This window comes from Bicyclus anynana, chromosome Z (genome assembly GCF_947172395.1).
Source record: "Bicyclus anynana chromosome Z, ilBicAnyn1.1, whole genome shotgun sequence".
Classification (NCBI taxonomy): Eukaryota; Metazoa; Arthropoda; class Insecta; order Lepidoptera; family Nymphalidae; genus Bicyclus; species Bicyclus anynana.
In genome coordinates, this window is record NC_069110.1 from 8,524,097 (window position 1) to 8,552,071 (window position 27,975).

At 36.3% G+C, this 27,975-nt stretch overlaps 1 protein-coding gene across 1 annotated transcript in view; it reads left to right on the forward strand.

The window, feature by feature from the left end:
* Window positions 1–27,265, forward strand: part of LOC112052754 (acetyl-coenzyme A synthetase) — a 39,596-nt gene extending 12,331 nt beyond the window's left edge. Inside the window, exons 2-9 of the mRNA XM_024091990.2 lie at window positions 1,752–1,947; window positions 2,796–3,032; window positions 3,553–3,668; window positions 6,278–6,470; window positions 14,753–14,886; window positions 20,496–20,685; window positions 21,300–21,489; window positions 21,809–27,265. Coding sequence (XP_023947758.1) covers window positions 1,752–1,947; window positions 2,796–3,032; window positions 3,553–3,668; window positions 6,278–6,470; window positions 14,753–14,886; window positions 20,496–20,685; window positions 21,300–21,489; window positions 21,809–22,245 — 1,693 coding nt within the window. The 3' untranslated portion in view covers window positions 22,246–27,265. The remainder of the gene's footprint in view (window positions 1–1,751; window positions 1,948–2,795; window positions 3,033–3,552; window positions 3,669–6,277; window positions 6,471–14,752; window positions 14,887–20,495; window positions 20,686–21,299; window positions 21,490–21,808) is intronic.
* The last annotated feature ends 710 nt before the right edge of the window (window positions 27,266–27,975 follow it).

The following is a 27,975-nucleotide window of genomic DNA, read 5'->3' on the forward strand; positions in this document are numbered from 1 at the left end:
AGAGTAAACTCCATTCGTGCGTCGGAGCTGACACACACTTTTACTAACAATAATGCGTCAAGGTTTGAAATAAACAGATTAATTTTATCGGATAAGTTTTAATGCTAAAATAAATACAAAATTAAAAAAATAATAATTGATTTTTATATGTACACTTAATAATACAGCATTATTTTTAACAAAAATAGGTTTAACTTTCCAGTGACCAGTGACGTAACGTAATTAAAACAAGTTTATTTGGTAGACCTCGAGGTCAAGCTAATTTTAATTAGGTAATTTTTTTCACATTGTTCATGCAGATATTCACTTCCTGACCTCCATTACTGTTACTCTAACTGATCGCACGTGTTTTATACGTGTACATAACGTATATAATAAACGAGCCGATGCAGCGCGGTTTTTCCCGTGTAGTTCCTGTTCCCATTAGAATACGGGAATAAAATAACCTTACTCTCTCAAAAATTATCAAAATCGATTCAGTAGATTCAGAAAATATCCCCTCACAAAATACACAAAGTCTACCTCTTTATAATATTAGTATACATTTGTGTTCTCCAAAAGGTTATTTAATATTTACCTAATCATATTAAGACATTTATTTATTATACTAGCGGATAACCGCTACATAAGCGTGAAATTCAGTGTTTCACAAATCCCGCAGGAGGCATGTATTTTTCCGTGAATTTCCATCATATATGTTGTTCAATATCTAAAAGTCCTATTCAAATCGGTCCAGTCGTCCATTGTATTGTGTAATTGAACGATAAGTGCAAGTGTAAGTGCATAAAGTTATTTACAAAATACCAAAATACAAACATATGTTTTGGTATTGTGCAAATATCTATGAGCACTTGAGAAAACAGTTATTTTGTAATCACAGACATACTTTTAATATAATGTTTTGATGACTAGCGAATGCGTACGATTGAATTGCTTGGTATGTTTTTTAGGTGAATTCCCTGCGGCTGATTCTAATCACTCGATGCCTTTACATCCAACAACATTTTTCGGGTTCCGTAGTACACAAGAAACTCTTATATAGTTTCACCATGTCGGTCTCTCCGTCCGTCCGTGGCTTAGCGCGGAGACTATAACTACTAGAAAGCTATAAATTAGCATTAGTATGTACTTTAAAAAATGTGAACAAATTCGTAAAATAAATCTTGAATCTTGAATCTTTAGGATACCTCCCCTTATCTTGTAAAGTGGGGATAGTTATTTATAGTGTGGGGTATTGTCGGATAGGTCTTTAAAATATATAAGGGTCTTTTACCAACATTTTTCGATTTAGGGATCCGTTTGTAAAATATTAAGCATTTGAGCTTAGCTAAATAAATGTATATATTTATTTTATTATATATTAAAATTGGGCTTGCGTGGTGGTGCCTAGCCCCTCTCATTCTGAGAGGAGACTCGAGCTCAGCAGTGAGCCGAATATGGGTTGATAATGATGATAATGATGGTATTATATTATAATTAATGTGTATATTCATTATGTATATATGCATATTTATATTTATAGAAAATATATATTTTTATGCATATTTATATTTATAGAATATATATATTTTTATTTTAATAGCTATTTTTTGTGTTTAATTATAAATGTTATTCTATTTTCTCTTTGTTTTTTTTTTGATAACGCTGAGAAACTCTAAGCATAACTCGCTCCATCGCTCGCTTAGAGCCTTTTTAAGAGCCAATACTAGGGTTTGATAGCAGATTATAATTTTAAATTGAATTGTCCACAGGGCAGGCAATCACCCGGATGACTACAGCCGCATATCCTACAGAACATTATTGGACATGGTGTGCCAGTTCGCAAATGCTCTACGTAGCCATGGAGTTAAAAAGGGGGATAGAGTTTCAATCTATATGCCCATGATCCTGGAGACGGTTGTTTGCATGTTGGCATGCGCACGTATCGGCGCTATACATTCGGTTGTAGTAAGTAGCTTACTTTTTAAGTAGTTCATTTATATAATCTAAATCTAAATCTATACTAATATTATAAATGCGAAAGTAAGTCTGTCTATCTTTTAACATTTCACGGCTAAATAGTTGAACAGATCAAGATGATTTTTTATATAATGGTTAATGGGGACCTTGGAGTAAGACATAGGGTACTTTTTAGCCCTAAAATAAAAATAGAAGGAGGTGAAATAGGTGTTGAAAGTTTGCATGGAAAGTTCTTAATTTTTAAAGTTACAGTTGAAAATTTTTCATATCATCAAACACAGTAGTAACTGCTAGTATTATATAAAAGCGAAAAAGTCACATATCACGAAATATCGAAAACCGCGGGACTTATAAAGATGAAATTTGGCAGAGAGGTAGCTTATAGTTAGTAAATGTCCGCTGTGATTTTGCGACAGGGCCGGATTAAGTATATCTAAGGGCGGACGAAGTCGCGGTCGCCCGCTAGTTGCAATATAATTTATCGATGGACTAGTTAGAGTTGGAGTTAGAATTATTAGAAAAGATTTTCGGTAACCTCATAATTTGTTTCACAACCTTATTTTGGTCATTGTCCACTTTGTGAATAATACCTATTATGTTTTTATCTCAAGTCCCCCATCCTTCTTACCATCTACCGTGAAATTAATAATGTGTATTTTTTACACTTTTAGACTTACTTATAATCCGCCCACGACTCCAAATTTTCTCTGAGTTTTCCACTGCTCTCACGAAAGTTTCAAAAAACCAATAACGGGACATTATAGCCCAGGTTGAGAACCTATGGCTTAAACCGATCGTAGTTGGTCACTAGTAATAGACGGTATATTATTTTCCAGTTCGCGGGTTTCTCTCCGGACTCCTTAGCAGAGCGCATGTCAGATTGCAAGGCTAAAGTCCTGATAACATCCGACGGTGCATGGCGAGGCGAGAAGCTTCTAACATTGAAGAAGACGTGCGATGAAGCGTTGGAGATTGCAAAGAAGAATCACAACCACAAAGTTGACATGTGCATAGTTGTGGCGCATCTCAAGAGGGTCACGCCATGCGGACCGATGCCAGACATTGACACTCTGGTATTGTTGTTAATAATTCACTTTATGTTCTATCTACAGGCTTGCTTTTTACAAACAAACAACTAATGGGAATGTACTATCTAATATGTGTACCTCTATACATATAACTTGTTATAATTTATGCTTTAGTGTTTTTACAGTATGGGTATCAAATGAAAGAGCTTATTAAGAGTAACTTGAAAATATGAACAGACTTAGAGACCTAGCCGGCAATTAAAAAAATAAAAATTAAATAAATTAAAAGCAAAGAAAATGAAAAAAAATCTTTTATAACGCTTTTTATAACGCTTTAAAAAGAAGAAAATATTTTCTTCTTTAATATTTTAAACTATCAATTTATAACCTCACACGTTACGTAATAACGCTTTTTTGAAAAAGTTCTTTTGCTTTTAATGTTAATATTATTTACGAATAAATAAATAATATTAAAATACAATAAAAATAACAAGAATAAAATATAATAAGTATAGTGCAGCTAAGTATAGAAGTTATATTTATCTGATAATTTCCATTATTGCAGTATGAATGGAACGATGGTGTTGACGTATGGTGGCACGATATCATAGAAGATCAGTCAACTATGTGTCAGCCTGAATGGATGGGAGCTGAGGATCCTCTCTTTATGCTGTATACAAGGTGACTATGATTTTTTATTCATTTTAATTTAAGGGCCGTTTGATGGCTTTTGAGGGCCATGCCAGACGGAGGGATGCCACGAACATGGTTATCTATATGTCTGACGACTGAGGCTCTGATTTTTCATATTATCCTGAAGATATATAAATCATTACACTGTATATTCCAACTATCGAGGATCTTTGGTCTCTGGACCTTCCGAAGACATCGTGATTCGAACTCCATTATCATTTACCTACGGTAGCCGGTACAGTAGTAGGTAGTAGTATGGTACCATCGTACTTACCTTCGGTAGAAGCATGGGCTGACAATATATAAGCTCTTCAAAATAAGGAAGATCTTTCCAACAGTGCCTTTTAAGCCCTTTCTTTGAGCTTTAACATAAAAATATAATAACTTTTTTTTCCCAAGTAAGCCCTTGACTACAATCGCACCTAATGGTAAGCGCTGATGCAATCTAATATGGAAGCGGGCTAACTTGTCAGGAGTAGGATGAAAATCCACACCCCTTTCGATTTCTACACGACATCTTACCTGAACGCTACATCGCTTGGAGGTACGTCTTTGCCGGTAGGGTGGCAACTAGCTACGGCCGAAGCCTCCCACCAGCCAGACCTGGACCAATTGAGAAAACCTCAATCCGCCCAACCGGGGATCGAACCCAGGACCCCAGGAGGTAAATCACACACCACTGCGCCACGGAGGCGGTACTGTCGCATTAGTAGTAAATAGACGTCTTTAATAAGTAGATACATTAAATGCAAATACATTAAAAGCGTAAATGAAAACAATACAATGTACTTTATCTACCAAATTAGCATTTGCCACATGTTATTAACTGAACGTGAGGGCCCACAAACCGCAGATTAGATAATCTATAATTATTATATGTATTGAATACTAACATCAGAATTATAAATAACAATATACCAGTATAGAGACTAAACTTTCATTTCGAGTTTGTTGTTTGTTGAACAACAACAAACGATCTCCCTTTATACTCGTAATAGGCCGTGTTTCGTAGTTACTATCACGACGATTAGGCACCTAATGCACTAGGTGACCACGACCACGATTATTGCCGAGCCTTCCGAACCGGTGGTAGAATCTTTACAAATAGTCAACTGACGTGTCAAAAGTGCTTGTAAACTGAGCCTACTTGAAATAAATGAATTTTGAATTTTGAATTTTGAGTTTTGAGGTCGCATAAGGTAGTTGTTCTATGGTCATCAATGATCAATGGTCATGGCATCAATGACCACAAACGATCGTGAAGTGTAGTACTCCATCAATTGGCATTGATGGAGTACTGCAGTTGTTATTCAGTCCGCGCAATTCTCAGAGTCGGATCGAATTCAACGCGAATAGCGTCTAGATATTATAGAGAACCTATGTTTTCATGGCACTTATCTCGTACAAAATATTGAGTAAGGAAATATTACTTTAAGCTGTAGTGTGTAACTTGTGATTGACTTGGTCTTAAACTTACCCGGATGCCTTAATTCGGGGATTGTCTAAAAATTTACTTGCTTCCTTCCACTTTCGTGAATTCTCATAAACTCTGTCGAAACTGCCCCTGCATTCTGTAAAGTTACAGCGATGTGACATCGTTCATTTCCATGGCAACTTCATTGTTAATGACATTTTAATTTTGGCATCTCATAGAAATAAAGTTCAAATTGTAATAAATCTTGTTACTGTCGATTATTACATCGACAAGTATAAAAAGCGGAATTGCACCCCTGTACTTAACTAAATTACTAAACGTTATAGATTCACTGTACTTACCTCGCGGTTAATAAGTTTCATTATGTAATTATATAACAAACTAGTTCACCTTGTTAATTTTGTTAATAAAACTGGCATTTATGGTTCAAACTCCATAGTTACCTACTGTAGTTACCTACTTACCGATGGTCTTAAATCTATAGATTTCGATATGTATTGTTGATTAGCAGACGCCCAGCGGTTTTATCCGCGTAGTTCCCGTTCCCGTAGGAATACGGGGATAAAATATAATAAATAGGGCCCCTATAGTCCGGGAGCCCCGTATCATTGATACGACTGACATGGCTTTAGCTACGCCCCTGAAGCGCAGTGTTGGTCGACCCCATACCACCTGGCGGCCTCCATGGCGCAGTGGTATGCGCGGTGGATTTACAAAACGGAGGTCCTGGGTTCGACCCCCGCCGGGCAGATTGAAATTTTCTTAATCGGTCCAGGTCTGGCTGGTGGGAGGCTTCGACCGCGGCTATTTACCACCCTACCGACAAAGACGTACCGCCAAACGATTTAGCGTTCCGGTACGATGTCGTGTAGAAACCGAAAAGGAGTGTGCATTTTCATCCTCCTCATAACAAGTTAGCCCGCTTCCATCTTAGACTGTATCATCACTTACCGTCAGGTGAGATTGTAGTCAAGGGCTAACTTGTAAAGAATTAAAAAAAAAATGTGGATCGCGGACATCAAGCGGTGCGCAGGGAGCCGCTGATTGCTTGCCGCTCGAGACCTTTGTGTTTAGGAGTCCAAGTAAGAGTCTAGCAATCGACGTCCATCGGCTGATAATGATTATGATGATGATGATGATAATGATGAAATGTTTATTATAGTGGGTCTACGGGCAAGCCTAAGGGCGTGTTGCACACAACGGGCGGATACCTGCTGTACGCTACGGCTACGTTCCGCTACGTGTTCGACTACCGTCCGCTGGACACCTACTGGTGCACCGCTGACGTCGGCTGGATCACCGGCCACACCTACGTCGTCTACGCGCCTCTGGCCAACCGCGCCACATCGGTGATGGTAAGAAGGCTTCACATTGTTTGTTATTAATTAGGGGGTCACTATAATTTAGTTCGTTGGATAAGGGAAATATGATGATCCTGGTCCCTCCCTCACTAAATTTTTTATGAACGAGTCTCTTCTCAGAACGAAAGGGGTTAAGCCACCACGCTGGTGCATTGCGAATTGGCAGACTTCACACACGTAGAGAATTTAGAAAATTCTCAGGTATGCAGGTTTCTTCACGATGTTTTTTTCTTAACGTTTGAGAAACGTGATATTTAATTTTTTTAATGCACATAAATGAAAAGTTGGAGGTGCATGCCCAGACCGGATTCGAACCTACGCCCGTCGAAGGTAGGGGTCATATCCACAAGCCTATTACGGTACAAATAAATAACTAATTCTCTACCAACGATTTATGTTGTGCGTGTAAATAGTAAACGTGATTGGTCCATACAAACATTACAATTTTACACAGTTGTGACGTCATAAATCATAATTTTGCAGTATTTAGTAATGAGCATTTTTTAGCAATGCGCAAAGATCTTCAAAACTAACCGCAAACTAACCTGCAAATTGCCGTTAATTTTGAGAGAAAAGCAATCAAAGTGTAGCTTATAGCGACCTTTTTGAGCTGCAGCACTATATGGAGTAATTATACACTAACTCATGTTGTATTTAAGTTATCATTGAAGTCTTTTACTTTTTAGTTTTTTCTTAATCGGGTTTACCAAATTGCTTAAGTATAATCACTCGTACGTATATTTTTTCCTAAGGGTTTTGCCACACAGGCGTGACGGCTCTGTGTGAGTTGTTAATTGTTGTTGTTTCTTTTTTTGTTGTGTACTACCCTACCGACAAAGACGTACCGCCAAGCGATTAAGCGTTCCGGTACGATGTCGTGTAGAAACCGAAAGGGGTGTGGATATTCATCCTCCTCCTAACAAGTTAGCCCGCTTCCATCTTAGATTGCATCATCACTTACCATCAGGTGAGATTTTAATCAAGGGCTAACTTGTAAAGAACAAAAAAAAAGAATACATCTATATTGATACTGCAAAGCTAAAGTATTTGATTGTTTGTTTGGATGAATCTCAGGAAGTGCTCGGATTGAAAACTATTTTTTGTGTTGGATAGTTCAATTATCGAGGAAAACTTTACTAGTATTACATCACGCTACGATCAATAGAAGCGAAGCATTTATAATAAATGAGGCAAAAGCACAGACTATAGTCCGCGGGCAAAAGTGGGAAATCTGTACTAATATTATAAAGCTGAAGAGTTTGATGGTTGTTTGCTTGAACGCGCTAATCTCAGTAACGACTGGACCGATCGATTTGAAAAAGTCTTTCGGTGTTAGAGAAGGCAGCCTTCTCAATTATTCGTTTTTACAAAGCCTTCAACAATAAAGCTTAAAGCCAATTTAGACATGTTGATAATTTAAAATGAGTCTGACTCATTTACACCAAAAAAAAAATTACTATTTTTATAAATCTATCATAGATTGAGACGCGCGAAAGAACGTAAGCCAAATTAGAGCCATTTCCAAAAAAATACACACTCGTATATACAACCAGGCGGCTTGAAAACGCAAGACCTGCAATTTTCAGTGGTACACTCGCAGTTCTACAATGTAAGTAAGAGTTTATCAGTGAACTATATAAATACTAATGATAAAATGCTAGAAACAGGTTAATATGCTAGGCAGGCATTTCTTATCTCAAGTTCAAATGATTTTATCACGTTAAGCAGCATCCACGCGATAACAACAGACGTATGTAGATCTAGGTATTCATTTATTTTATGTTTAACTAGTGGACGCACGCAACTTCGTCCGCGTAAAATTCGATGTAAGCGTTTAAACCCTGTTAATATTTTCACGTGTTTTATATACAGGATGTCCCGTAATTAATGGATAACACAAATGGTAGATACACCATCTAGTTATCAAAAACTAATTTTAATAGTTTTCCAAAAACCCCCTAGGGGTTAGTTCGTTATCTACCCATATTCTGCTTACTGCTGAGCTTGAGTGTCCTCTCAGAACAGTCCACCACGATGGCCCAATGTGGGCGGATTGGCAGACTTCGCACACACAGAGAATTAAGAAAATTGTCTGATATGCAGGTTTCCTCACGATGCCTTCACCGTTTGATACACGTGATATTTAATTTCTTAAAATGTACACAACTGAACAGTAGGAGGTGTATGCCCCGGACCGGATTCGAACCCACACCCTCCGGAATTGGAGGCAGAGGTCATATCCACTGAGCTATCATGTCTTTTCTCTACGGGTCGTTGGGCTTTTGTAAGGACTTCCAAATACCGCGATTTTAAGCCGTCTGCATTCAGTGGCTCCCTGTAACTGATGTTGTCGATCCACCTAGTGGGAGGTCGATTTACTCTGCGCTTTCCGGTGCGGGGTCGTCATTCCAACCACCACCACCTTGGAACCTCAACGTCCATCGCTCTTCTGTGTACCCTGCTCATTGCCACTTCAGACACGTTGAGCTCTTTCGGTGACTGACTCTTCCACGGTTCCTTCCTGATTCGATCACTTCCAGGCATAGCTTTGCTACATCGGGCAAAGTGACTCTTGAACTTCTTATCTCAACTGGCAAATGGATGTGCGTTAACCTTTAAAGAAATTAATTGGTTCAACGCCATTATTGAACCTCTTCTCCTAATAGGAGTTTAGTGTAAATTCCATTTGGAGGTAAAAAAGACTACATCACTTACATAGCGGTAATTTGTAAATCAATAATATATTTTAAAATGGCTATCGACTACTTTGTCATACAATATTCAGAAGGCCATGGCCGCACCAATTGGCTTTCGTGTGGACTTGACGTAAATTGCCAATACTTACTCACTTTCATTACATTGAATTACTGACTAGTATAATCGCTGGTACTTACTTTAATGTGAGCAATCAATTTATTTATTCATACTACTAAGGTTCTATTGGGTTCTCTATATTTTTTAAAGGCTCGCGCTGTAAAAGAGCAAATTCTGAAGTCGATGGTCGAAACACCTAAAGTATATTTTACAAATGAAACTTATTTTTTATAAAAAGAAATTTTACAAGTTATACATAAGTTGATTGATACATTGACTCGGTACATTGTATCGTTGAAATGTTAAAAACAGGCCAAGTGCGTGTCGGGCCACGCGCAGTGTAGTGTTCCGTAGAATAAGTTAGCACTTTAATCTCTAACGTAATGCACGAAAATACCAATACCGATACCCCATACCATGGGATAGACGATAAAAAATTCATCCTCCTTTTGCATGTAGGGAAGAAACCCCAATTTTTCTTAAATTTTCTTTCTGTCATTATAAAGACATATTTAATATATACACACCCACACCAAATTTCAGCTTTCTAGTTTTAACAGACTCTGACAATACTATAGAAACTTGCAACATGGTATGGCCCTATTTATTCTTAGTTATATATTATGCTCGAGTTAGAGCTAGTCAAAAATGGGTTGTTGTTGATGATGGTGATAATGATGATGATATATATTTCTTTTCTGTTTACATAAATATTTATCGCTATATACCTACTTAGATAAATTGATTCTTGAGTAGCAAGATATAAGAACATACGATAATAATATTTTGCTATTAAAATGCAATTTTCATATTTTCCTTAACATAACCTTGATACCTTAAAACAGCGGAGTCTTATTAGTTAGTTTCCTAACATATCTCTATGAACGATCGATCGATACCCCTCATTTCGTTTAGTTATCCATCGTCTATAGTATATAAAAGTGAAAGGTCGCACCTTGAAAGTTTGAACAAAGTTTGAAAATTGGCAGGGAGATAGTTTCTAGTAGTAGACATCCGCGATTTTGCGAGAGGAGGAGATTAAGGAGGTCTAAGGCCGGACGAAGTCGCGGGCGTCCGCTAGTAATGTACCTTTAATAATGCTTGTAATACACATCGCACAATCACACTAATATTATAATGGTGATAGTTCATGTGTAAATATGTAAGCGTGTGTGTATACGAGTATTTGTTACTCATTCCGCCAAAGATGGTCCATTTCAGGTCCACTCCTGTACCCCGTATCATTAAAATTTAAAAAATACAAGGATTTTATTAAAATTTATTAAAGTGAATAAATCTAACTAAATTAAAAGAAATAAATAAGCATCTTAGACTGCATCATCACTTACCATCAGATGAGAAAGGGCTAACTTGTAAAGACTAAAAAAAAAGTTACATTATCAGAGAGTAACATTTATTTTATTATAGAACCGGAAATACGCGGTGAACCTTACGGTGTTCGCTATTATATAAATGAAATGCCGAAGGTTATTGTGGTTTAAAATGTTATCTTTTGAAGAAATACGGAAAATCGGTTAAATTAACCCAAGACTGTGTCATACAAAGGTATTATAATAAACACAGTTGTTGAACTTGAGTTTATAAAAATACCTAATCTACTATCTACCATGTCGACCTCGTCGTTTTTTAAAGTTTTTAAATTATTTTCCGCGGGAAATTTTATATCTGCTTCATTCCAAATTGCTCCTGTATGTTATTTATTTATTTATTCATAAAATTTATATTATAACTTATCATTATATTATATCATTACTTTATTTATCGCCACTTCACTTTTCCTAATTTATAGGTACATTATGTACGTATTTTTTGAATGAATTTCCTTAGAAGTCTCCTATTCAACTTATTGATTGACAGGCATACGGACAGAAATATATAAGAGTACTACACAACACACTTAACATTCGTCATTATCAACCCATATTCGGCTCACTGCTGAGCTCGAGTCTCCTCTCAGAATGAGAGGGATTAGGCGAATAGTCCACCACGCTGGCCCAATGCGGATTGATAGACTAGGGTCACCTGGTACTCAGTGGATCACTTTTTTTCCGAAGGCTGTAACACAGCCCTCAGCAGTGTCAGGATATACCAATACTAACCAATATAGGGTGTATACATTGTAGTTTAATAAATATGATTCGTTTTGTCGTTATTTTTAATAGGGAAAAAGATATCAGAGATTTTTTAAAAACACGGAAATGAGCCACTGTGTACCAGGGGGTCGAAACAGTGGCTCGGGTGTAAATACACAGTGGATCAGGGTAGTGCACAATGGATCATGGTCATAAATTATTTGGTTTTGTCGAAAAATTAAACAAATTCATTCACATTTAATCAGTCTTTTATTTTTGTACTCACAATAATTGTTTTCTTATAGCAGCGAACTGCATAAACCTAAACATTATTAAAGCAAAACAGGAATACATTCCTAACAAATAAACAATCAAAACTTTCAAAATTGCACATCAATTTAAAAATTATTATAAAAACTTAACCAACTTAGTTATCAAAAAATAGGCAAAATCAAAAAAGTAGATCCAAAACTTAATGGAAACATTGTTAGAGCATATTCAGTTGCGTCAAATCAATAGAGAAACTGTAATAATTCTGCTGGCGTGTGGTACTACCGGAAAAAGTGGGTTTAGGCAGTATGAATTTCACATCATCATCTTTTACATTTGACAAATCTGGAATAGCAGGCAAATGATATTTATTACAAGCTTTCTTCCTGAGAAAACTAATATAGTATTCTAGATTTTTATTCCTTTCTCCAATAACTTTACCAATGTAAAAAAGCTTTTTCTTCTTTGTCGTAAATTGAACTAAAACGTATTCTCCTTCCTTAGGAAGCCGCGGCAGAGGCTCATTAATATCTTGTTCAGTCAAAATTTTGTATTTATTTTCGTTTTCTTCTTCCAACCAGTCTTGATCTTCATCAGATTCTTGATAAACAACATTATCATCCAGCTCTTCTTCTTCAGATTCACTTTGATCGGTTTCTTGACTAATTTTCTTCTTTTCTTTTTCTGTTTTTCATCATCTGAATCACCTTGCATTACTTTTCTGACACCTTTTTTTGTTTATTTTCTTTATTCTTAGTTTTTGCTGATGCTTTGGCAAGTTCGATTTCATTTTTTTCTGGAGTATCGGTGGCGATCATACTGCGACCTAATTTTGTTGGTTTTCGATTCTCATCCCAGATTTCATATGTTCGAGAGCTTCTTTCATCTTTGCTTCAGTATGGGTCCCAATAGACCGCGGCTTATCCGGGCGAGGCATTCTATAAGAAATAAATCTATGTTACTATATTTCGATCTTCTTCAGCATTTAAAAAAGTTGTTAAATAATTATAAAAACATATTAAAAGTACACAGTGGATATCAAAAGTACACAGTGGTTCATGATCCACTGTGAACCTTTCAAAATTGAGTCACTGTGGACGTTTACGCCGTTTTGAATTTAAAACGGCCTCAAGAAAAATATAACCTACAAACGACACGGAGATGTGCATTTATTTAATCTTGATAAGACATAGAATCTACAGAAAATAACAGCTACCCATAATAACACATTAATAAAAAGTTGGAACACAATGTTTCTTACCTTGAAAACAACTTTTTTTTTATGAAAAACTAAAAAATCCACTAACACAGAAAGTTAACATAATTTTCGCCGGCGAACTGGCATGAACTTGTACACTAGTCAACCGCGTTCGAAGAGTGAATATAGCGAATAGATATCTCTGCCCCTTTCCCAAATACTGTTGCTGAGCCACTGTTTCTGGTATAGCCACTGTATAACAAGTGACCCTACACACACGCAGAGAATTAAGAAAATTATCTGGTATGCAGGTTTCCTCACGATGTTTTTCCTTCACCGTTTGAGACACTTGATATTTAATTTCTTTATATGCACGCAACTGAAAAGTTGGAGGTCTCCATATCACGTCATTCGGAGAGGAGAATCGAGCTCAGCAGTGAGCCAAAAATGGGTTGTTAATGATCAGCATACAAATAGAAGACTTGTATGTTAATTGAATTAGTAATTGAAATAAATTACAACTTAATACATTCAACTACTATTAGTTTTCGTTGGTAACAAATTGTTGAGTACAATTTCTTTTTTCTCCATTTTTATTACCTATTATTATACAATGCATCTATTATCTATAACCATAGAATTGAATCTCAAACAGTGAAGAAAAAGCATCGTGAGGAAATAAGCACACCTAAGAATTTTCGTAATCTCTAGGTGTGTGCCAATCCAAATTGTTCCAGTGTGATTGACTATAAGCTGCTTTCATTTTGAGATGAGACTCGTGCTCAAAAGTGAACCGAGTATGGGTGTTAATGATGATGATGATCGAGTTAAAATACCCGACAACCGTAACCTCTTTGTGTGGAAACATTCTGCAACACCTCCATTTTTGTAACTTACAGGAAAATGTAGACTTTTTAGAACACATACACAGTTTATCTACCTTCACATTTTGTTGGAAACCTTCGAATTTTCATGTCAATGCCGTGGCGTGCTATAAAATTGAAAAAAGAAAGTAATTACAGAGAATTACATACTCATTAAAGCAAATTAAAGAAAATACTTAACTAAACTTGAAACTAAACTAACTTTGTTGTTAATGACAGTTACAAAAGTTTTGACAGTTCAAATTCGAATATAACGTTTTATAGGTGAAAAGTTCGTTGACGAGGGTCAAATTGCGGATCGCACCCCAGTTCTCGAATTTAGTGCCTTAAGATATGATTCCGTATAGACTTACTACTGGACTATTCTCTTTACTAATAGTAGTTAAGAGATGTATCTTCAAAAAGGCATTTCTGAGAACCTGTACCGGTTTGAAGTCGTAGTTTATACGAAAATGATGTTCCTACAAGTAAATATGTAATCTATATACCTATAGATACGAATATTATTAAGAGGCAGTTGTTTAAAAAAGGGTTTAAGGTTGTATGGTGTAATCTCTGGATCTCTTGAATTGATTTTGAAAACACTTTCATCACCGAGTAACATAGACATCTAGTACCCTATTAGCGGACGCCCGCGACTTCGACTTTGAAGTCGCGGGAAAAGCCTACGGGAAATCAAAACTAATTTATTATGTACAAATGACGTCAAAGAAACGTTTTTTTGATTCTTCACAAGTTAGCCCTTGACTGCAATCTCACCTGATGGTAATCCGCCTTTAGACCTCCTTAACCTAGCCCTCTCACAGAATCCGTTCTTAGCGAATCTGTACTATCTGTATCTACCTTCCTGCTAAATGTCATCTTTGTACGTCAAGCATGAAATGATAGCATTTATATATTAAGATTCCTTTTTCTATTATTATATTCAGGAACAGGAACTACGAGTATGCGGGAGAAACCATGGAGCAATTGATAATGAAGAAAGCTTTATAACATTCATCTTTATATTGATTACAGTTCGAGGGTACTCCATTCTACCCGGACAACACTCGCTACTGGTCTTTGATTGAGAAGTACAAGATCACCCAGTTCTACACAGCACCTACTGCTATCAGGTCTCTGATGAAGTTTGGAGAAGAATCTGTGAAAAAGTGAGTACCTTCTTTATATGTTATCCTCATCAGAATCATCAGCCAATGGGCGTGCTGGACATAGGCTTTCAGTAATCCGCCTGATATTTTTATGTAGGTACATAAATACGTGTATTAATCGACTTTAAAATTCTCGCCCCCAACTGATCCAATTTCCACTTCAACTTCATTTCAATATAAATTTATTAGATGAAAAATTGTTTTTTTTTGTTAAATGTAAATTGATGTAAACTGTACCCTTTAGCCGACGCGACGCCCCGCACGCAATATAATATAGCCATAAACACAATTTTAAAAAAAACGTGGCTTTCTAGTGGTTATACAATTTTCAAAATAGGTTCAGTTGATCTGGAAAAAAAACAGGGATTTGGTCAATTTCTTATGGAATTTAATCAAATCAAGGAGGATGTTAAAATAACAACAGGGTTTTATCTTTTCCCTAAACAAATCTAGTGAATTGAACAAATTCCTGAAATGGTTCAGTGAAATGACAAAAACACGTCAGTTCTTATTAAAAGCTAAGTTTGGAGAAAGATTTAGACTTGTTTCATAAAGATCTGAAAGAAAAAAGTCCTGCTATTTGTATCTAGAGTCAGGTTAGGTTAGGTTAGAATGTAAACAAACCGGGTGCCCACTGCCTGGCCGCAAGCCAGGCAGTGTTTAGGTTATAACCTGTCATCACTAAATTTGGATTTGTTCATTTCACTAGATTTCTTTAGGGAAAAGATAAAATTGTGTTGTTATTTTAGCATCCTCCGGGATTTGATCAAATCCCTTAAGAAATTGACTTTCTATAATCTATAATATTAAGTGGTATACCCAAAGATTAGTATAAAAATATACTACCTACCTATTATAGAGAACGATAACTATTTTGCTATCACTAGAAAAACCAAAACGGTAAATATCACCTTGATCTACGCGATTTTGATAGAGCATGTTTCTTATACCTTTGAACCATTCAATGTTGTTTAAATTATTCGGATAATTACCCACCTACCTAGAAAGACGCTTTAGTCACTCGTCCGACATATATAAATTACACTTTTTGGAATTGAAGACTGTTGAACAAGTAAGCGTATTATTAATTGTGTTGTTATCAAAGCAACTATGTATCCCCTTTAATTGTAACAGTCTCTCTTACCCTGTTTATATAATAAATAGCTGTTTTGTTTATACAACGTCTACATACCATCCATCAGATCTAAGAAAAATAAGTTGCCGACTTTGACGACAATGTATTTGGTATTGTTTACTTAAACAATATACGGTAAGTAACTTGATGCCCTACTAAGCAATCTTCCTCATCATCAAGTTTACTACAACGAATTTATTGTAATACAGGAAGTAAAACTATATAAAATTGTAATGATGTTTATTCGTATCAATTGTAAATACTGTATGATTTTTTTTTAAAAGAGCAACTGTTGAGTTTCTTGCCGGCTCTCCTCAGCAGAACCTGCCTTCCGAACCGGTGGTAGAATCTTTACAAATAATCAACTGACTTATTAAAAGTGCTTGTAAACTGAGCATTCTTGAAATAAATGAATTTTGAACTTTGAATTGGGATTAGAAAAATGGGTTCAGCAATCCGTACCAACTCTTACATCTATGGTTCAGCATATCATACTAGCTATTTTACGTGTTGTTATAAGTTAATAAGGCTATATTTTTACGAATTTTGTTGGAAGATTTTTTATTCCGAATGATATGAAAGTTTAATTTCTACTTCCTGATCTGTGTTTAGATCATTTGGATACTATAATTTAATTCAATTGTTGCATTTTTCTTTGGATTTAGCAATTGATTTAACTTTCATTGGCTCGCTTTTTTTTCTCGGGCGTTTCAGGTACTTATCAAATCTTACTCAAACGGGATGCCCTAAGTATAACTTGCATAAATAACTTGAAGGCTAATCTAGGACTGTTTTTTAAAAAAAAACGTCGACTGAAGAAAACGAAGACCACTTGTAATAATAGGTAGTCATAAAAACTTCTTTGTATAGATGTTAATGATCTAATCAGATTATTTGTTAATGAATCTGGTAATTAGATACAAATATAAGACGTGTGGGTATATCTACAACTAGCTTTTTTACTTAAGTTTTTAGATCTAAAATACGCCATCTGAAATACAAAGTAAACCTACCTAGTACCTACTCACTTACCTAATTAAGAATTAAGTCAGCTAATAGTTAGCCCTCGGCTTTGTCCGCGGAAAAGTCGATGTAAACTTTCATTGACCAGTCATAAGGTAGAATGGTTATTGTAGTAAGCTATCCTTAAAAGATAGATACATTACCAGCGAAAAGTCCATACAGGCCCTTTCCCTCCGTGTTACCTTTTAAAAATCCGTACACACATATTTATTGTTGTATGTATGGATGTATGAGAAACCGGAATTTGTATTAAGCGGTATGAATATCTTTTTTTTTGGGACGGCTTACCTTCGTCAAAATTCCATACATCGCCACTGGCGCACATATACCCGTTTTGTAGGGGGAGTTAGGTTATAGTTAGTAGACGTCCGCTAAGAAATAATCATGCGACAGGGCTGTATTAAGAAGGCCTAAGAGCGGTGGAAGTCACGGGTATCCGCTAGTTATTATTTATACATATAATATGTACCTATGACATTTCACATTTGCTCATCATCGCCCTGCCCTTTCCTCTTTTCAATCTATTTTATCAATCTAGTAAACAAGTTCACACACACACACACACACAACTAGTCACAAATGGTCATTTAACACTGCTAGCCATTATGCAACGCCGTCATTCAGGCCAACTTGTGTATGTCTTTAAAGTTGTATGACGTACCTATTGTTACGTATGTAATTTTAATCGTAGGACGTTTAGATCTCTTTTTCCTCAACGGTACTGCTGAATTCAGCCCATTATCAATAGGCATCTATTATAAATAAAATAGAACAAAATTATGAAAATTATGACTGTATATCTGTCTGTTTGTTCGCGGTAATCTCTGGTATGGCTGAGCCAATTTTAAGGGACTTTCACTAGAAGATAGACGAGGTAATTCAGCAACATATATTCTACTTTTTATACAGGAAAATGAATGTTTGCGAAAATCTCGATTGTACGCGGACGAAGTCACCGGTGTCCGCTAAGTATTAAAGTAAAAAAATATACTTACATAATATTTGTTTTAGTTTTTAGATTAATAACTCGTAAGGTACTCGAAAATCTATGTTTATTTATACTCTACGTATTAGCTTTCTCTTTACATTAATCAGGCAATGGCTAGCTAGGTAGGTAATAGGTACCAAATTATATTTATTATCTCATGCTAAAATACACTCGGACTTCGGTACCTCTCACTTTAATTACGCGGCCTTTATATTATAACAATGCGTGTCTTAAAATTACACAATAATATTTCTTAAATTGCGTTTGTAGGTAGTTTAATACTTCTGGAAACTCAAATTATAACGGTTGAATTTTAATGCAAATCGCCATTATATTTTGTTTCCGTGAACATAAACAAACCAATAAAAAACACCCAACTAATGATTACAAACAATATATACTTAAACTGCAAATCAAATCAATCACATTGATAGACAAACACAATACTGGAATGTACCTACCCAGGTACAAGTACGAACATTCCATTATTATGTTTTTTTTTTTCAAATTGCATATGTTTTTGTAATGAAAGATTGATTGTTAGTTTATTTTATAACTAGCAGACGCTGCGGGGTTTTACCCGCGTGGTTCCCGTTTCCGTATTAGGAATACGGAGATAAAATATACCCAACAGCACTCGCAACAGTGAAAGAATCTTTTCAAATCGGTTCAGGAGTTTCAGTGCCTATTCAATGCAAAGAAACAAGAAAACAAACAATCAAATCTTTACTTTATAATAAAGTATTATTCTTATACTTATAAAAATAAAAAACCGGCCAAGTGCATGTCGGGCCACGCGCAGTATAGGGTTGTGTGGATTAAATTATCACTTTATATAAACCCTTATTTAATGCACAAAAAACCGATAACGATACCCCATACCATGGGATAGGTGATTAAAAATCATCCTCACTTTGCATTTAGGGAAGGGACTACAAAAATCTATTTTTTTTTCTAATCTTCTTTTTACCACTTTTAGGTACATAGACGTAATTAATATACGAGTACATAATACTCGTATTCATGCCAAATATATCTTACTGACAACTTTACGTCACTAATTGACAACGGAATTTGTATGCAATTCTCGTTCTCCGAGTACGTTGTTTAAGTTGGTTGACTACAAGTCTTCAAATGGCAATTGCTACTTACCTGTTAAAGCTATCCTTCTAATTTCTTATATGTATTTTGTTCCTGTGTCCAACGACTATATTGCTAAGTCCGCTTTTGTGACTAGAACCAAGGAACCCCACACTGCGAGTGACGGGATACACATTTGTCAATTTTTTATTAGTTTATTGTTTGATTAAAGACTATCTAGTTACCACTAGATCCACGTGTTTAGTTATGTTATTCGGATTAACTTAAGCTATTACAATGTGACCTCTACAATCTATGAAGGTCGTAACTTGTTTGTTTGTTATTATGTAGGTACATACATCTTGAATTGTCTCTCGCGTTAAAATGATCTTATTTCATCATTGTATATACAAAAATATAAACATATTTTATTAATTGAATCATTCGACCGAGGCGAGGATTATGAGCTCCATGCTCCTATCCTACGTAAGTATGGTAGCCAATATATGGAGTTTCGACCTTGATGGCTTTGGCAGGTAAGTGTTTCAAGGGTGTAGATCTTCAATTGTCCAAGTACCTTTTCGCCGTCGCCCTGCAGGAAACCGGGTAGGTTTCCATCCCTATGTCATTGGCATCCCTAGAACTCGTACAAAGCAGTTAGCTTCTTCCTTTCTTATACGCATGTCTAGGGTACAGAACTCTCTCTCGAAGTCAGTGACTCCTAATTCTTACAACCTGCGCATATTTAGGATGAGAGATTTTTGTAATAAATTTTATAATAAATTAACATCATTGGAAGAGAGTAAAATAGCTAAGGTGCGCGTCTCACCTTAGGCCATATCTGCACTTACCATGATGGTAAGTGCAGACGCGCTTGATCACGCTCTCACGCGTGAGAGCGTGATCAAGCGCGAGCTCAATTCATATTATAAAAAGTACAAAACGCATCATTCTCATATTTTCTATAGGATATCATGTGGAATCATATCTGTAGTCGCCAGACCGTATACAGAAATAGAAACTCTTCTCTGTCCTTGCTCCACCATACACAGTGGAATATTATGTGCAAAGCGTTATAAGTTTCACTGCTACACAAAAGTGTCGCATCTAGTCCATTCCAGTTTTCCGATTCCTGCAAGATAGTCCATAAACACACCATGTCCAGTCGTCTGCTGGTCCATTGTGTAGGATTTGGAATGAGACGGTGTGTCCATCAAGGAGGGTCTGGACTCTTGAAACTTGCTTCCTTCCAAAGACTCCACAGTGAAACTCCATGATTACCTATCGCAGGAGTATAGCATGACAAACTTTGGCTACCGCAAGCTCTCAGTCCATCTATCAGTCAGTAAGATATTAAACCTAACATTTGTTTTTTTTTCGTAGGCACAACTTAAGCTCGCTACGTATATTGGGGAGCGTGGGAGAACCCATCAACCCGGAGGCTTGGCTCTGGTACTACAACATCATTGGCAACGGTAGATGCTCTATATCGGACACTTTCTGGCAAACGGAGACCGGTGGCCATGTTCTCACCAGTCTCCCTGGAGCCACACCTATGAAACCTGGAGCTGCTGTGAGATACTTATTAATTCTACCTATATTTTCAAGTAGCTTACAAACGACAAATTATTATTTATGATAGAGATTCGCGTAAAACTTACAAGTAACAACAAAGGTGTAGATTGTAACGTATATAATAATGTTTAATGAACTTGGATGACCCTATGGATAGTGTGTATCTTTTACTTGCTAAACAATGGCAGAAATATCACCGAAATTGTATTATTATGTCAGCCACTGACCATCCAATAAGTTCATGAATTTGCAGCGCTAACGGCAGGACATCCGATAAAACTAATCGTGTGATGGTCGCGATCTGGATGATGTCATGCACATCGCGACCAACTCACGATCAGTTTTGACATTTTTTTGCTATAAGGTATTTTGGCCGTCGACTTGTCTGATCATTGTTTTGTTTTTTTTTATTGGTGGGTTACCCTACTCTTACCTAGATATCTTTTTTTATGTGAACATTTCTCTCCAAGTAGTAGGAAAAGACTGGGTTTAGGGATTTGATTGACAGATCGTGGTTCAATCTGTCAATCAAAGCACGATCTGTCGGTGTTGGGTCCGGCTCTTTACCGTTGAGCTATTGAACCTTAATTGAATATGTTTGTGACTTTTCAGGGCTACCCGTTCTTTGGAGTTCAGCCGATTCTGTTGGACGAGAATGGCGCGGTTATTGAGGGCGAGGGGGAAGGCTACCTGGTGTTCTCGAAGCCGTGGCCTGGCATCATGAGAACTCTCTTCGGAGACCACAGCCGCTACGAGAGTGTTTACTTCTCAAAATTCAAGGGCTACTATTGTACTGGCGATGGTTTGTAAAATATGTTCATTTCATCTATACAGAACGCCTTCATCATAGGGTTGCATGATTTCAAGTGTTATATAACTTCATAATTTCTTAATCATCTTCATCCATAATTATAAGACAATTTAACGGCCCATTACAGGCCTCCCTTCTTATGGAGCTGGCCAACCGCGGTTATAGGGACATTATTAAGCGCTAAATGCTGGAGGTTCAAGACTTTGGGGTTGAAAGTTCACACAAGAGGCGTATATCCAGCAGTGGACGTCCATCGGCAGATGAAGGTGATGATTTGAATGATGATGATGACCTTTGTGATATTTTACAGGTGCTAGGCGTGACGAAGACGGTTTCTTGTGGGTCACCGGGCGTATCGACGACATGTTGAACGTTTCCGGCCACTTGATGTCCACCGCCGAAGTGGAGGGTGTCCTCACCGAGGAGCCGCGGGTCTCCGAAGCCGCGGTCGTATCCAAGCCCCACCCGGTTAAGGGCGAATCTCTGTATTGCTTCGTTATCCTCAACGAAGGTGCTACATTCGACGCCAATTTAGTTGCTTCGCTGAAGAAACTGGTGAGAAACAGGATTGGTGCATTCGCAGCACCAGATGTCATCCAATACGCGCCCGGGTTGCCCAAGACCAGGTCTGGTAAGATCATGAGAAGGATATTGAGGAAAATTGCTATTGGGGACAAGAACATCGGCGACACTTCGACATTGGCCGATCCATCTGTTGTTGAGGAGCTGTTTAAGAATCGACCTTAAATATTTATGATACTTACGTAATATCTGTTGACATCCATTTACATACGTTCCTATCATAACATGTACAACCCTCGACGCTTTTCATTTATATTACTGAATGTTATACTTATTAATGAATGTTGTTATGAAGATATATTTTTAAATTGAATAGGTCTGATTAGATAAAGAGCACAATTTTTTGTAGTCATAAAAGATGAGCTTTATTCTTAGTTCACATAAAGTTTGGGTCATAAAACGACGTGGAAAGCAAGAATATTTGTGATTTTAAAACATTTTCTGTATATTTAATATACAGGGTGTTTTATTTAACTGGGGTAGTGTGGCAAAATCAGAAACATAGAAGGTATTATAAGAAAACTGTCTTTTATATTCAGAATAGCAATGATCAGGTCTAGGTTGATGCGAGCTTGCCTAGAAGATGCTTATTGTCAGGAAACACCGAAGCCGGAAAGGCATTTTACATTATCGCTGATCTTATTAGAAACCTCAATGCGAGACGCTTCGTGCGAGCGACTAGACATCAACAACAAGAGGATGCCACTTTTCACGGCGTCTTGGGTTTATTTTTCAATTGGTGAACATAAATTAGTAGAAAACTCGAAGAAAACAAAGCAAGACTTTGCAAAAAAAACTAAGAATGCATTCTAAAAAGTTCCATTCTTTGTATATAAACCTGAGGCGTAGCTGTTAAACCTGATGTGTCTATAATAAGAGTACCACCGGCAATAATAAAACATGGCGGCATATATGAGATCTCCTCCACATTCACACATTTACGACTTTTCTCCGCATGATGTCGCACCATACGGCACGGCTTTTCGCAACTTGAAGAGCTTCGTGTACTTTTGTATCAAGAGTGGTGCGATTTGATCTGACCATTACTTCGGGCTACGTCCTCGAGTCTCTTCCCTCTTCCCATTTTTCCAGTGATAACAAGTATCTCTGAGTGATCCTCTGAATAAGTGGAAAGTGTTTTCGAGATGTTGAGCTGTTTCAACACCGATGCATTGGTTCTATGCGCTATCCACGGAATACGAAGCATTATTCGCCACTACTACATCTCAAAGGCTTCTATGCAATGCCGATCAGCTGATATGATTGTCCATGTCTCAGCCTGCTGCTTAAGTAAATATTGGAAAGCCGAAGATTTCGGACGGAACACATTTTGGTGTTTAAAGAGATGTTCCTGTCTTTAAAATTTTAAGCAGTTAAGACATGGCGCTTTTAGCCATCCTAATTCTCTTGCAAATTTCCATCTCACATCATCTAAATTGGTTAACATTGCTCCACCAATGTTGATGTCACCATCGTCGTCTTCGAGAGTTCGTCTCATTATATACTGTCCATAAATATTGAACAGAATAGGAGAATGCACACAACCCTGCCTAACGCTTTTGTTTGAAAATGTCAAATTAAGGACAATTCAATAAACTTCAGAGTACCTATTTCTTTCAAAAGATTATTAAGACAGTTTTGCTGTGTACCTCTATAATGTCTGATATAGCCACTTTACGAGTACAATACTTACGAGTACCTATCTACTACATCATACAAACTAAGTATTTTTTTTTAATATTAAGCGTGCTATTTATGATTACCTTTAAAAATAAAATTAACATATTGAATTATTGTTTGATCGTTAATAAAATCTATTAATAGATAATAGTCATAGTATAAAGTATAAATTATTCCACATTGTTAGAATAATATAATTTTGCAAAGTATCTAAAGATTATATTGACAAAGTAGCTATAAAAATTATAACTGTTAATTGTTCTACAAAAGTTTTAGTGTAACTGCAACTGCAATCTCAAAAATAAACCTATTTATATAATATAATCTACTTTCGAGTTTAGTGAATTTATTTGGAGGTTTCATCAATGCTAAAATTAAATATTTGTTTCTAAACGGTTTCATAGCAAGTTTTATTTTCGATAACTGGAAAAGAAATAAGCATTAGTAACTTCAAAAGGTAATATGTAGTAAGAAGGTCAAAGTGGCCTACTAAAATAACTGTCGACGGTGGATAAGTAAAATAATCTACTTAGGTATCACACATTTCAACCGACTATCAAAATGGAGAAAGAGCTTCTACGTTCAGCAGTGTGTTTTAGAAAACTGGCAGTGACGTGACTTTTTTCTCAGAGATTTGATATTAAGACTCTCAGAATACCTACCTACTTTATTCAGTTTATGCCTTTCTCAAATGTTAATTTTGCTTGTCCACCATCGTGTAAGCTTAGAAAATACAAGTATAATTGTTAAGTAAAACAAATGGCATTCCAGAGCGGCTTAGTATGTCGTAGATATAATTGTAGAATCTTATAATAATAATAATAACTAACTACAGTCATATTGTACAATTTTAATAGCTAATTATATTACACGAACCTCAAAAGCAGTTTTCAAGGAAATCATTCTTACTTATTTTATAAAGTAACTTTGCTACAAACAAGCTTACGGGCTATAAATATTGTTTAACTATATTATCTACGTACGAGTTCTTATAACGCTTTTGCGTGTTTATTTGTATACCTACTAAATTTAGAGTAATAGTACATAATGTTACTGTCTATAAGCAAAATAAAATGTTTAAGTAATGACTGGCCGCATATCGTATCCGTTTTCTGTGTTCGGACAACCGAATGCATGAAATAAATTTAAAATATATGAAGTGAAGCACATGTGCGATTTTTTCTGAACGGAACATTTCCGCGTGTTTGGAAAAACCATTCGGAATAAACCTAATGACGTCATGCGGAATGCTGCGCTTGTGTACAATCCGTTTATGCCAACGCTCACGTTCGGAAATTTCCATTTACGTATTCATGCATAAAATTGTAGCTCAATAGTTATGTATGAGGCAGAAACATTAATATTATCTGTCGAAAAACCTGCTTGTCAATCAAATCAAAGAATGTATCTGCTTGTGCTCGTAACTTTGTTCTCTTCAGATAAAATGGACTCTCATAGATTTTCCGTGTATTCAATGGATGTACTCAATACCAACTACGTTTCGTTAACAGAAATGCAATTATTCCTAAATAAATGATCGCCCTCAATCTTCGTGCGTTCACAATGCTATCACTATCCGTACTGACAATATGCAGTCTGAATGAAGAAAAACGTAGTCTGCGGTAGTCCCACGAAATTCCAAATCGAAATATGTATTCGGAAAACGAACACGGAAAACGAGTATGCAGCCAGCCTTAAGCCTACATTTACTGACACGCAGCTAGTACAAGTACGTCCAAAAAGGATTCATAATTAAATTACACTAATACTAGCCATTCACCATTCAAGAAGTTCACATGCTTGCTAACGGCAGGTCATCCGATTAAACTGATCGTGTTTTGGTCGCGATGTGCATGACACGCTGCAGGTACATGAACTTACTGGATGGTGAGTGTCTAGCATAAAATAACATTATCTATGTTTTTATTTCAATGTTTAAATTATAGAGTAGCCATTAATTGTTATGCACAATTTCGACATTTATTTACCTACTTGTATGTTTACTTTTAGTTTTGGGGTCGTAGAGTATCCATATAGATATCCTGTAGATATCGGTAGATTTAGTTTTTATGTTAGTAATATATCTTTTATATAAACGAAGTCACAAAATAAAATTAAATGGTTAACTGGTATGACCTAGTGGAATTACTTTCGTGGCACTATTTATTATAACTTAGTTCCATAAATAGGTAGTTACCTAGTTACATTAGTTTCCAGTCGTTTAATATTTTTTTTATAGCTAGCTATTAAAACGCTTGGACTTTGACATTTGACCTAAGTACTTAAGTCTTAATTTCTCCTCACATTGTCTATACTTTATAGTCTATAACCAATTAAAAGGTATTAAAGAAAACACACTTGTTAAACAAATTTGTAATTAATTTTAACGATGTCATCTCTATTAAAACGCACGAAAAGCTACTATTACCTAGTAATAGGCATGCTAATAAAATGGCTAGAAATGGATTAATAGATTAGGTACGCAATTTGATGGCACAGAATAGAGTCATTTCTATCTTACCAGGGTGGCTGTATTAAAAACCAAGTAGTTAGGAAAGTCGTTAAGGACTTCCCTGTACTTCGTTGATTGCTGTTGCCCTACTGTTAGTGATTACTATAGTCGGAGGGAATATTTATGACATTTCGGAACATGGAACGTGCGTTAAGTTGCGCAATACAATATTTTAGGCATCACCGGTTACGTAGGGGCGCGGCGGCAGAGCATCATTTTAGCGACTCCCACCCACCCGAAGTCGTCTTCGTCTTCACGCTTGTGTTTAGCGTACTTTGTGTATTAGGTACCTACGTGTAGAGGCATCCGCAGTTCATTTCGAAGACGTCATAAAGGTTGCGTCCAACTATACTTACCTACTACTATTATTGCCAAATTATGTATTCTATATTCTTGTTGTTAGTGAAGCACCTGTTTTATACAAAAGCTCAGACAAGCCAATTTTTCATGCAACAAAGGATTTAATAGCAAAATAGTCTTTCACACCTCAGGTATTTCAAGTAAGTATAAAGTTTAAATGTCTGAGAAAATATGTTGAAAGTCATAGCAAATGTTATATCAACCGTCAACGGCGTCGACTTGGCTACGGGTAGGCGACGCCGCGCTTAGCCGCCATTCGCACAAGCGTTTTTTTAACGTGAAATAAAGTGAAGGTCTATTTCCTTAAGGTAAGAAATTAAAAATGCAACACAGCTCGAAAAAAGGCGTCGCGTTTTTATAAACGCTAACGTGTGAACATTATAATTTGAACGCTTATTTAACGTCAGTTAAAAAAGCGCTCGTACGAATGGGGCTTACGGCTCGCCGACCTTGGGTTTCTGATCCCTTGTAGAGTCGATGTGTGCTATGACCTTTAATCTGAATTAAGTAGTGTCACATATAATGTTAGCGTACATGTGTTAAATGTATAATCAAATTAAAATAGACTATAAGAATGGAATTGTGATTGTATGTTGAAACAAACATATCATTAAAAGTGATATATTAATTCAATTGGTTGTTGATTATTATTATCATTTACCCCATAGAAATGCCCCTCACAAGCTACTCAACACAAAACAGTATCCAAATACTACATACAATCACACATTACTTTCACATACTAACCAATAGAGGTTGCTACTTATCAAATAAAGACCTGTTAAGTACCTAATATGTTTATTTCTTTGCACATTTTTGGTGTAGGTACTTGAACATTGAAAATAACATAAAATTGAAAATTATGGAAACTCCACGAATGTCATGAAATTATTAATTAGACTCTCGATCTTCATCAATATTATCTTAATCTCTTTCAGTTGAGACCCCACTCGATTATATCTGCAAACATTCTTATAATCTTCCACAATTTTACCTCCCCACAGCTTTAAAGCGGCTCAACCGATTTTCATCAAACATATCTAAGAACATTCGCACATAAGTCACCTTTAATACAAAAAAACTAAATTGAAATCGTTTCATCCGTTTGGGAGCTATTATGGTGCCACAGACAGACTGACAGACAGAAACTTATAACAATCCTCTAACAAATAGACACAGTCTCCGATGGTGCACCAGCATCAGTTGACAGGGAATTTATTGAATTTCCGATAAAAAAATCACATCTAAGTAGGTATATGAATACCATAAAGAGGTAAAGTTTGTGAGGTTGTAGGATCTTCGTATCTACGGGACAGATATTGAAAATTCTTTTACCAATAGAA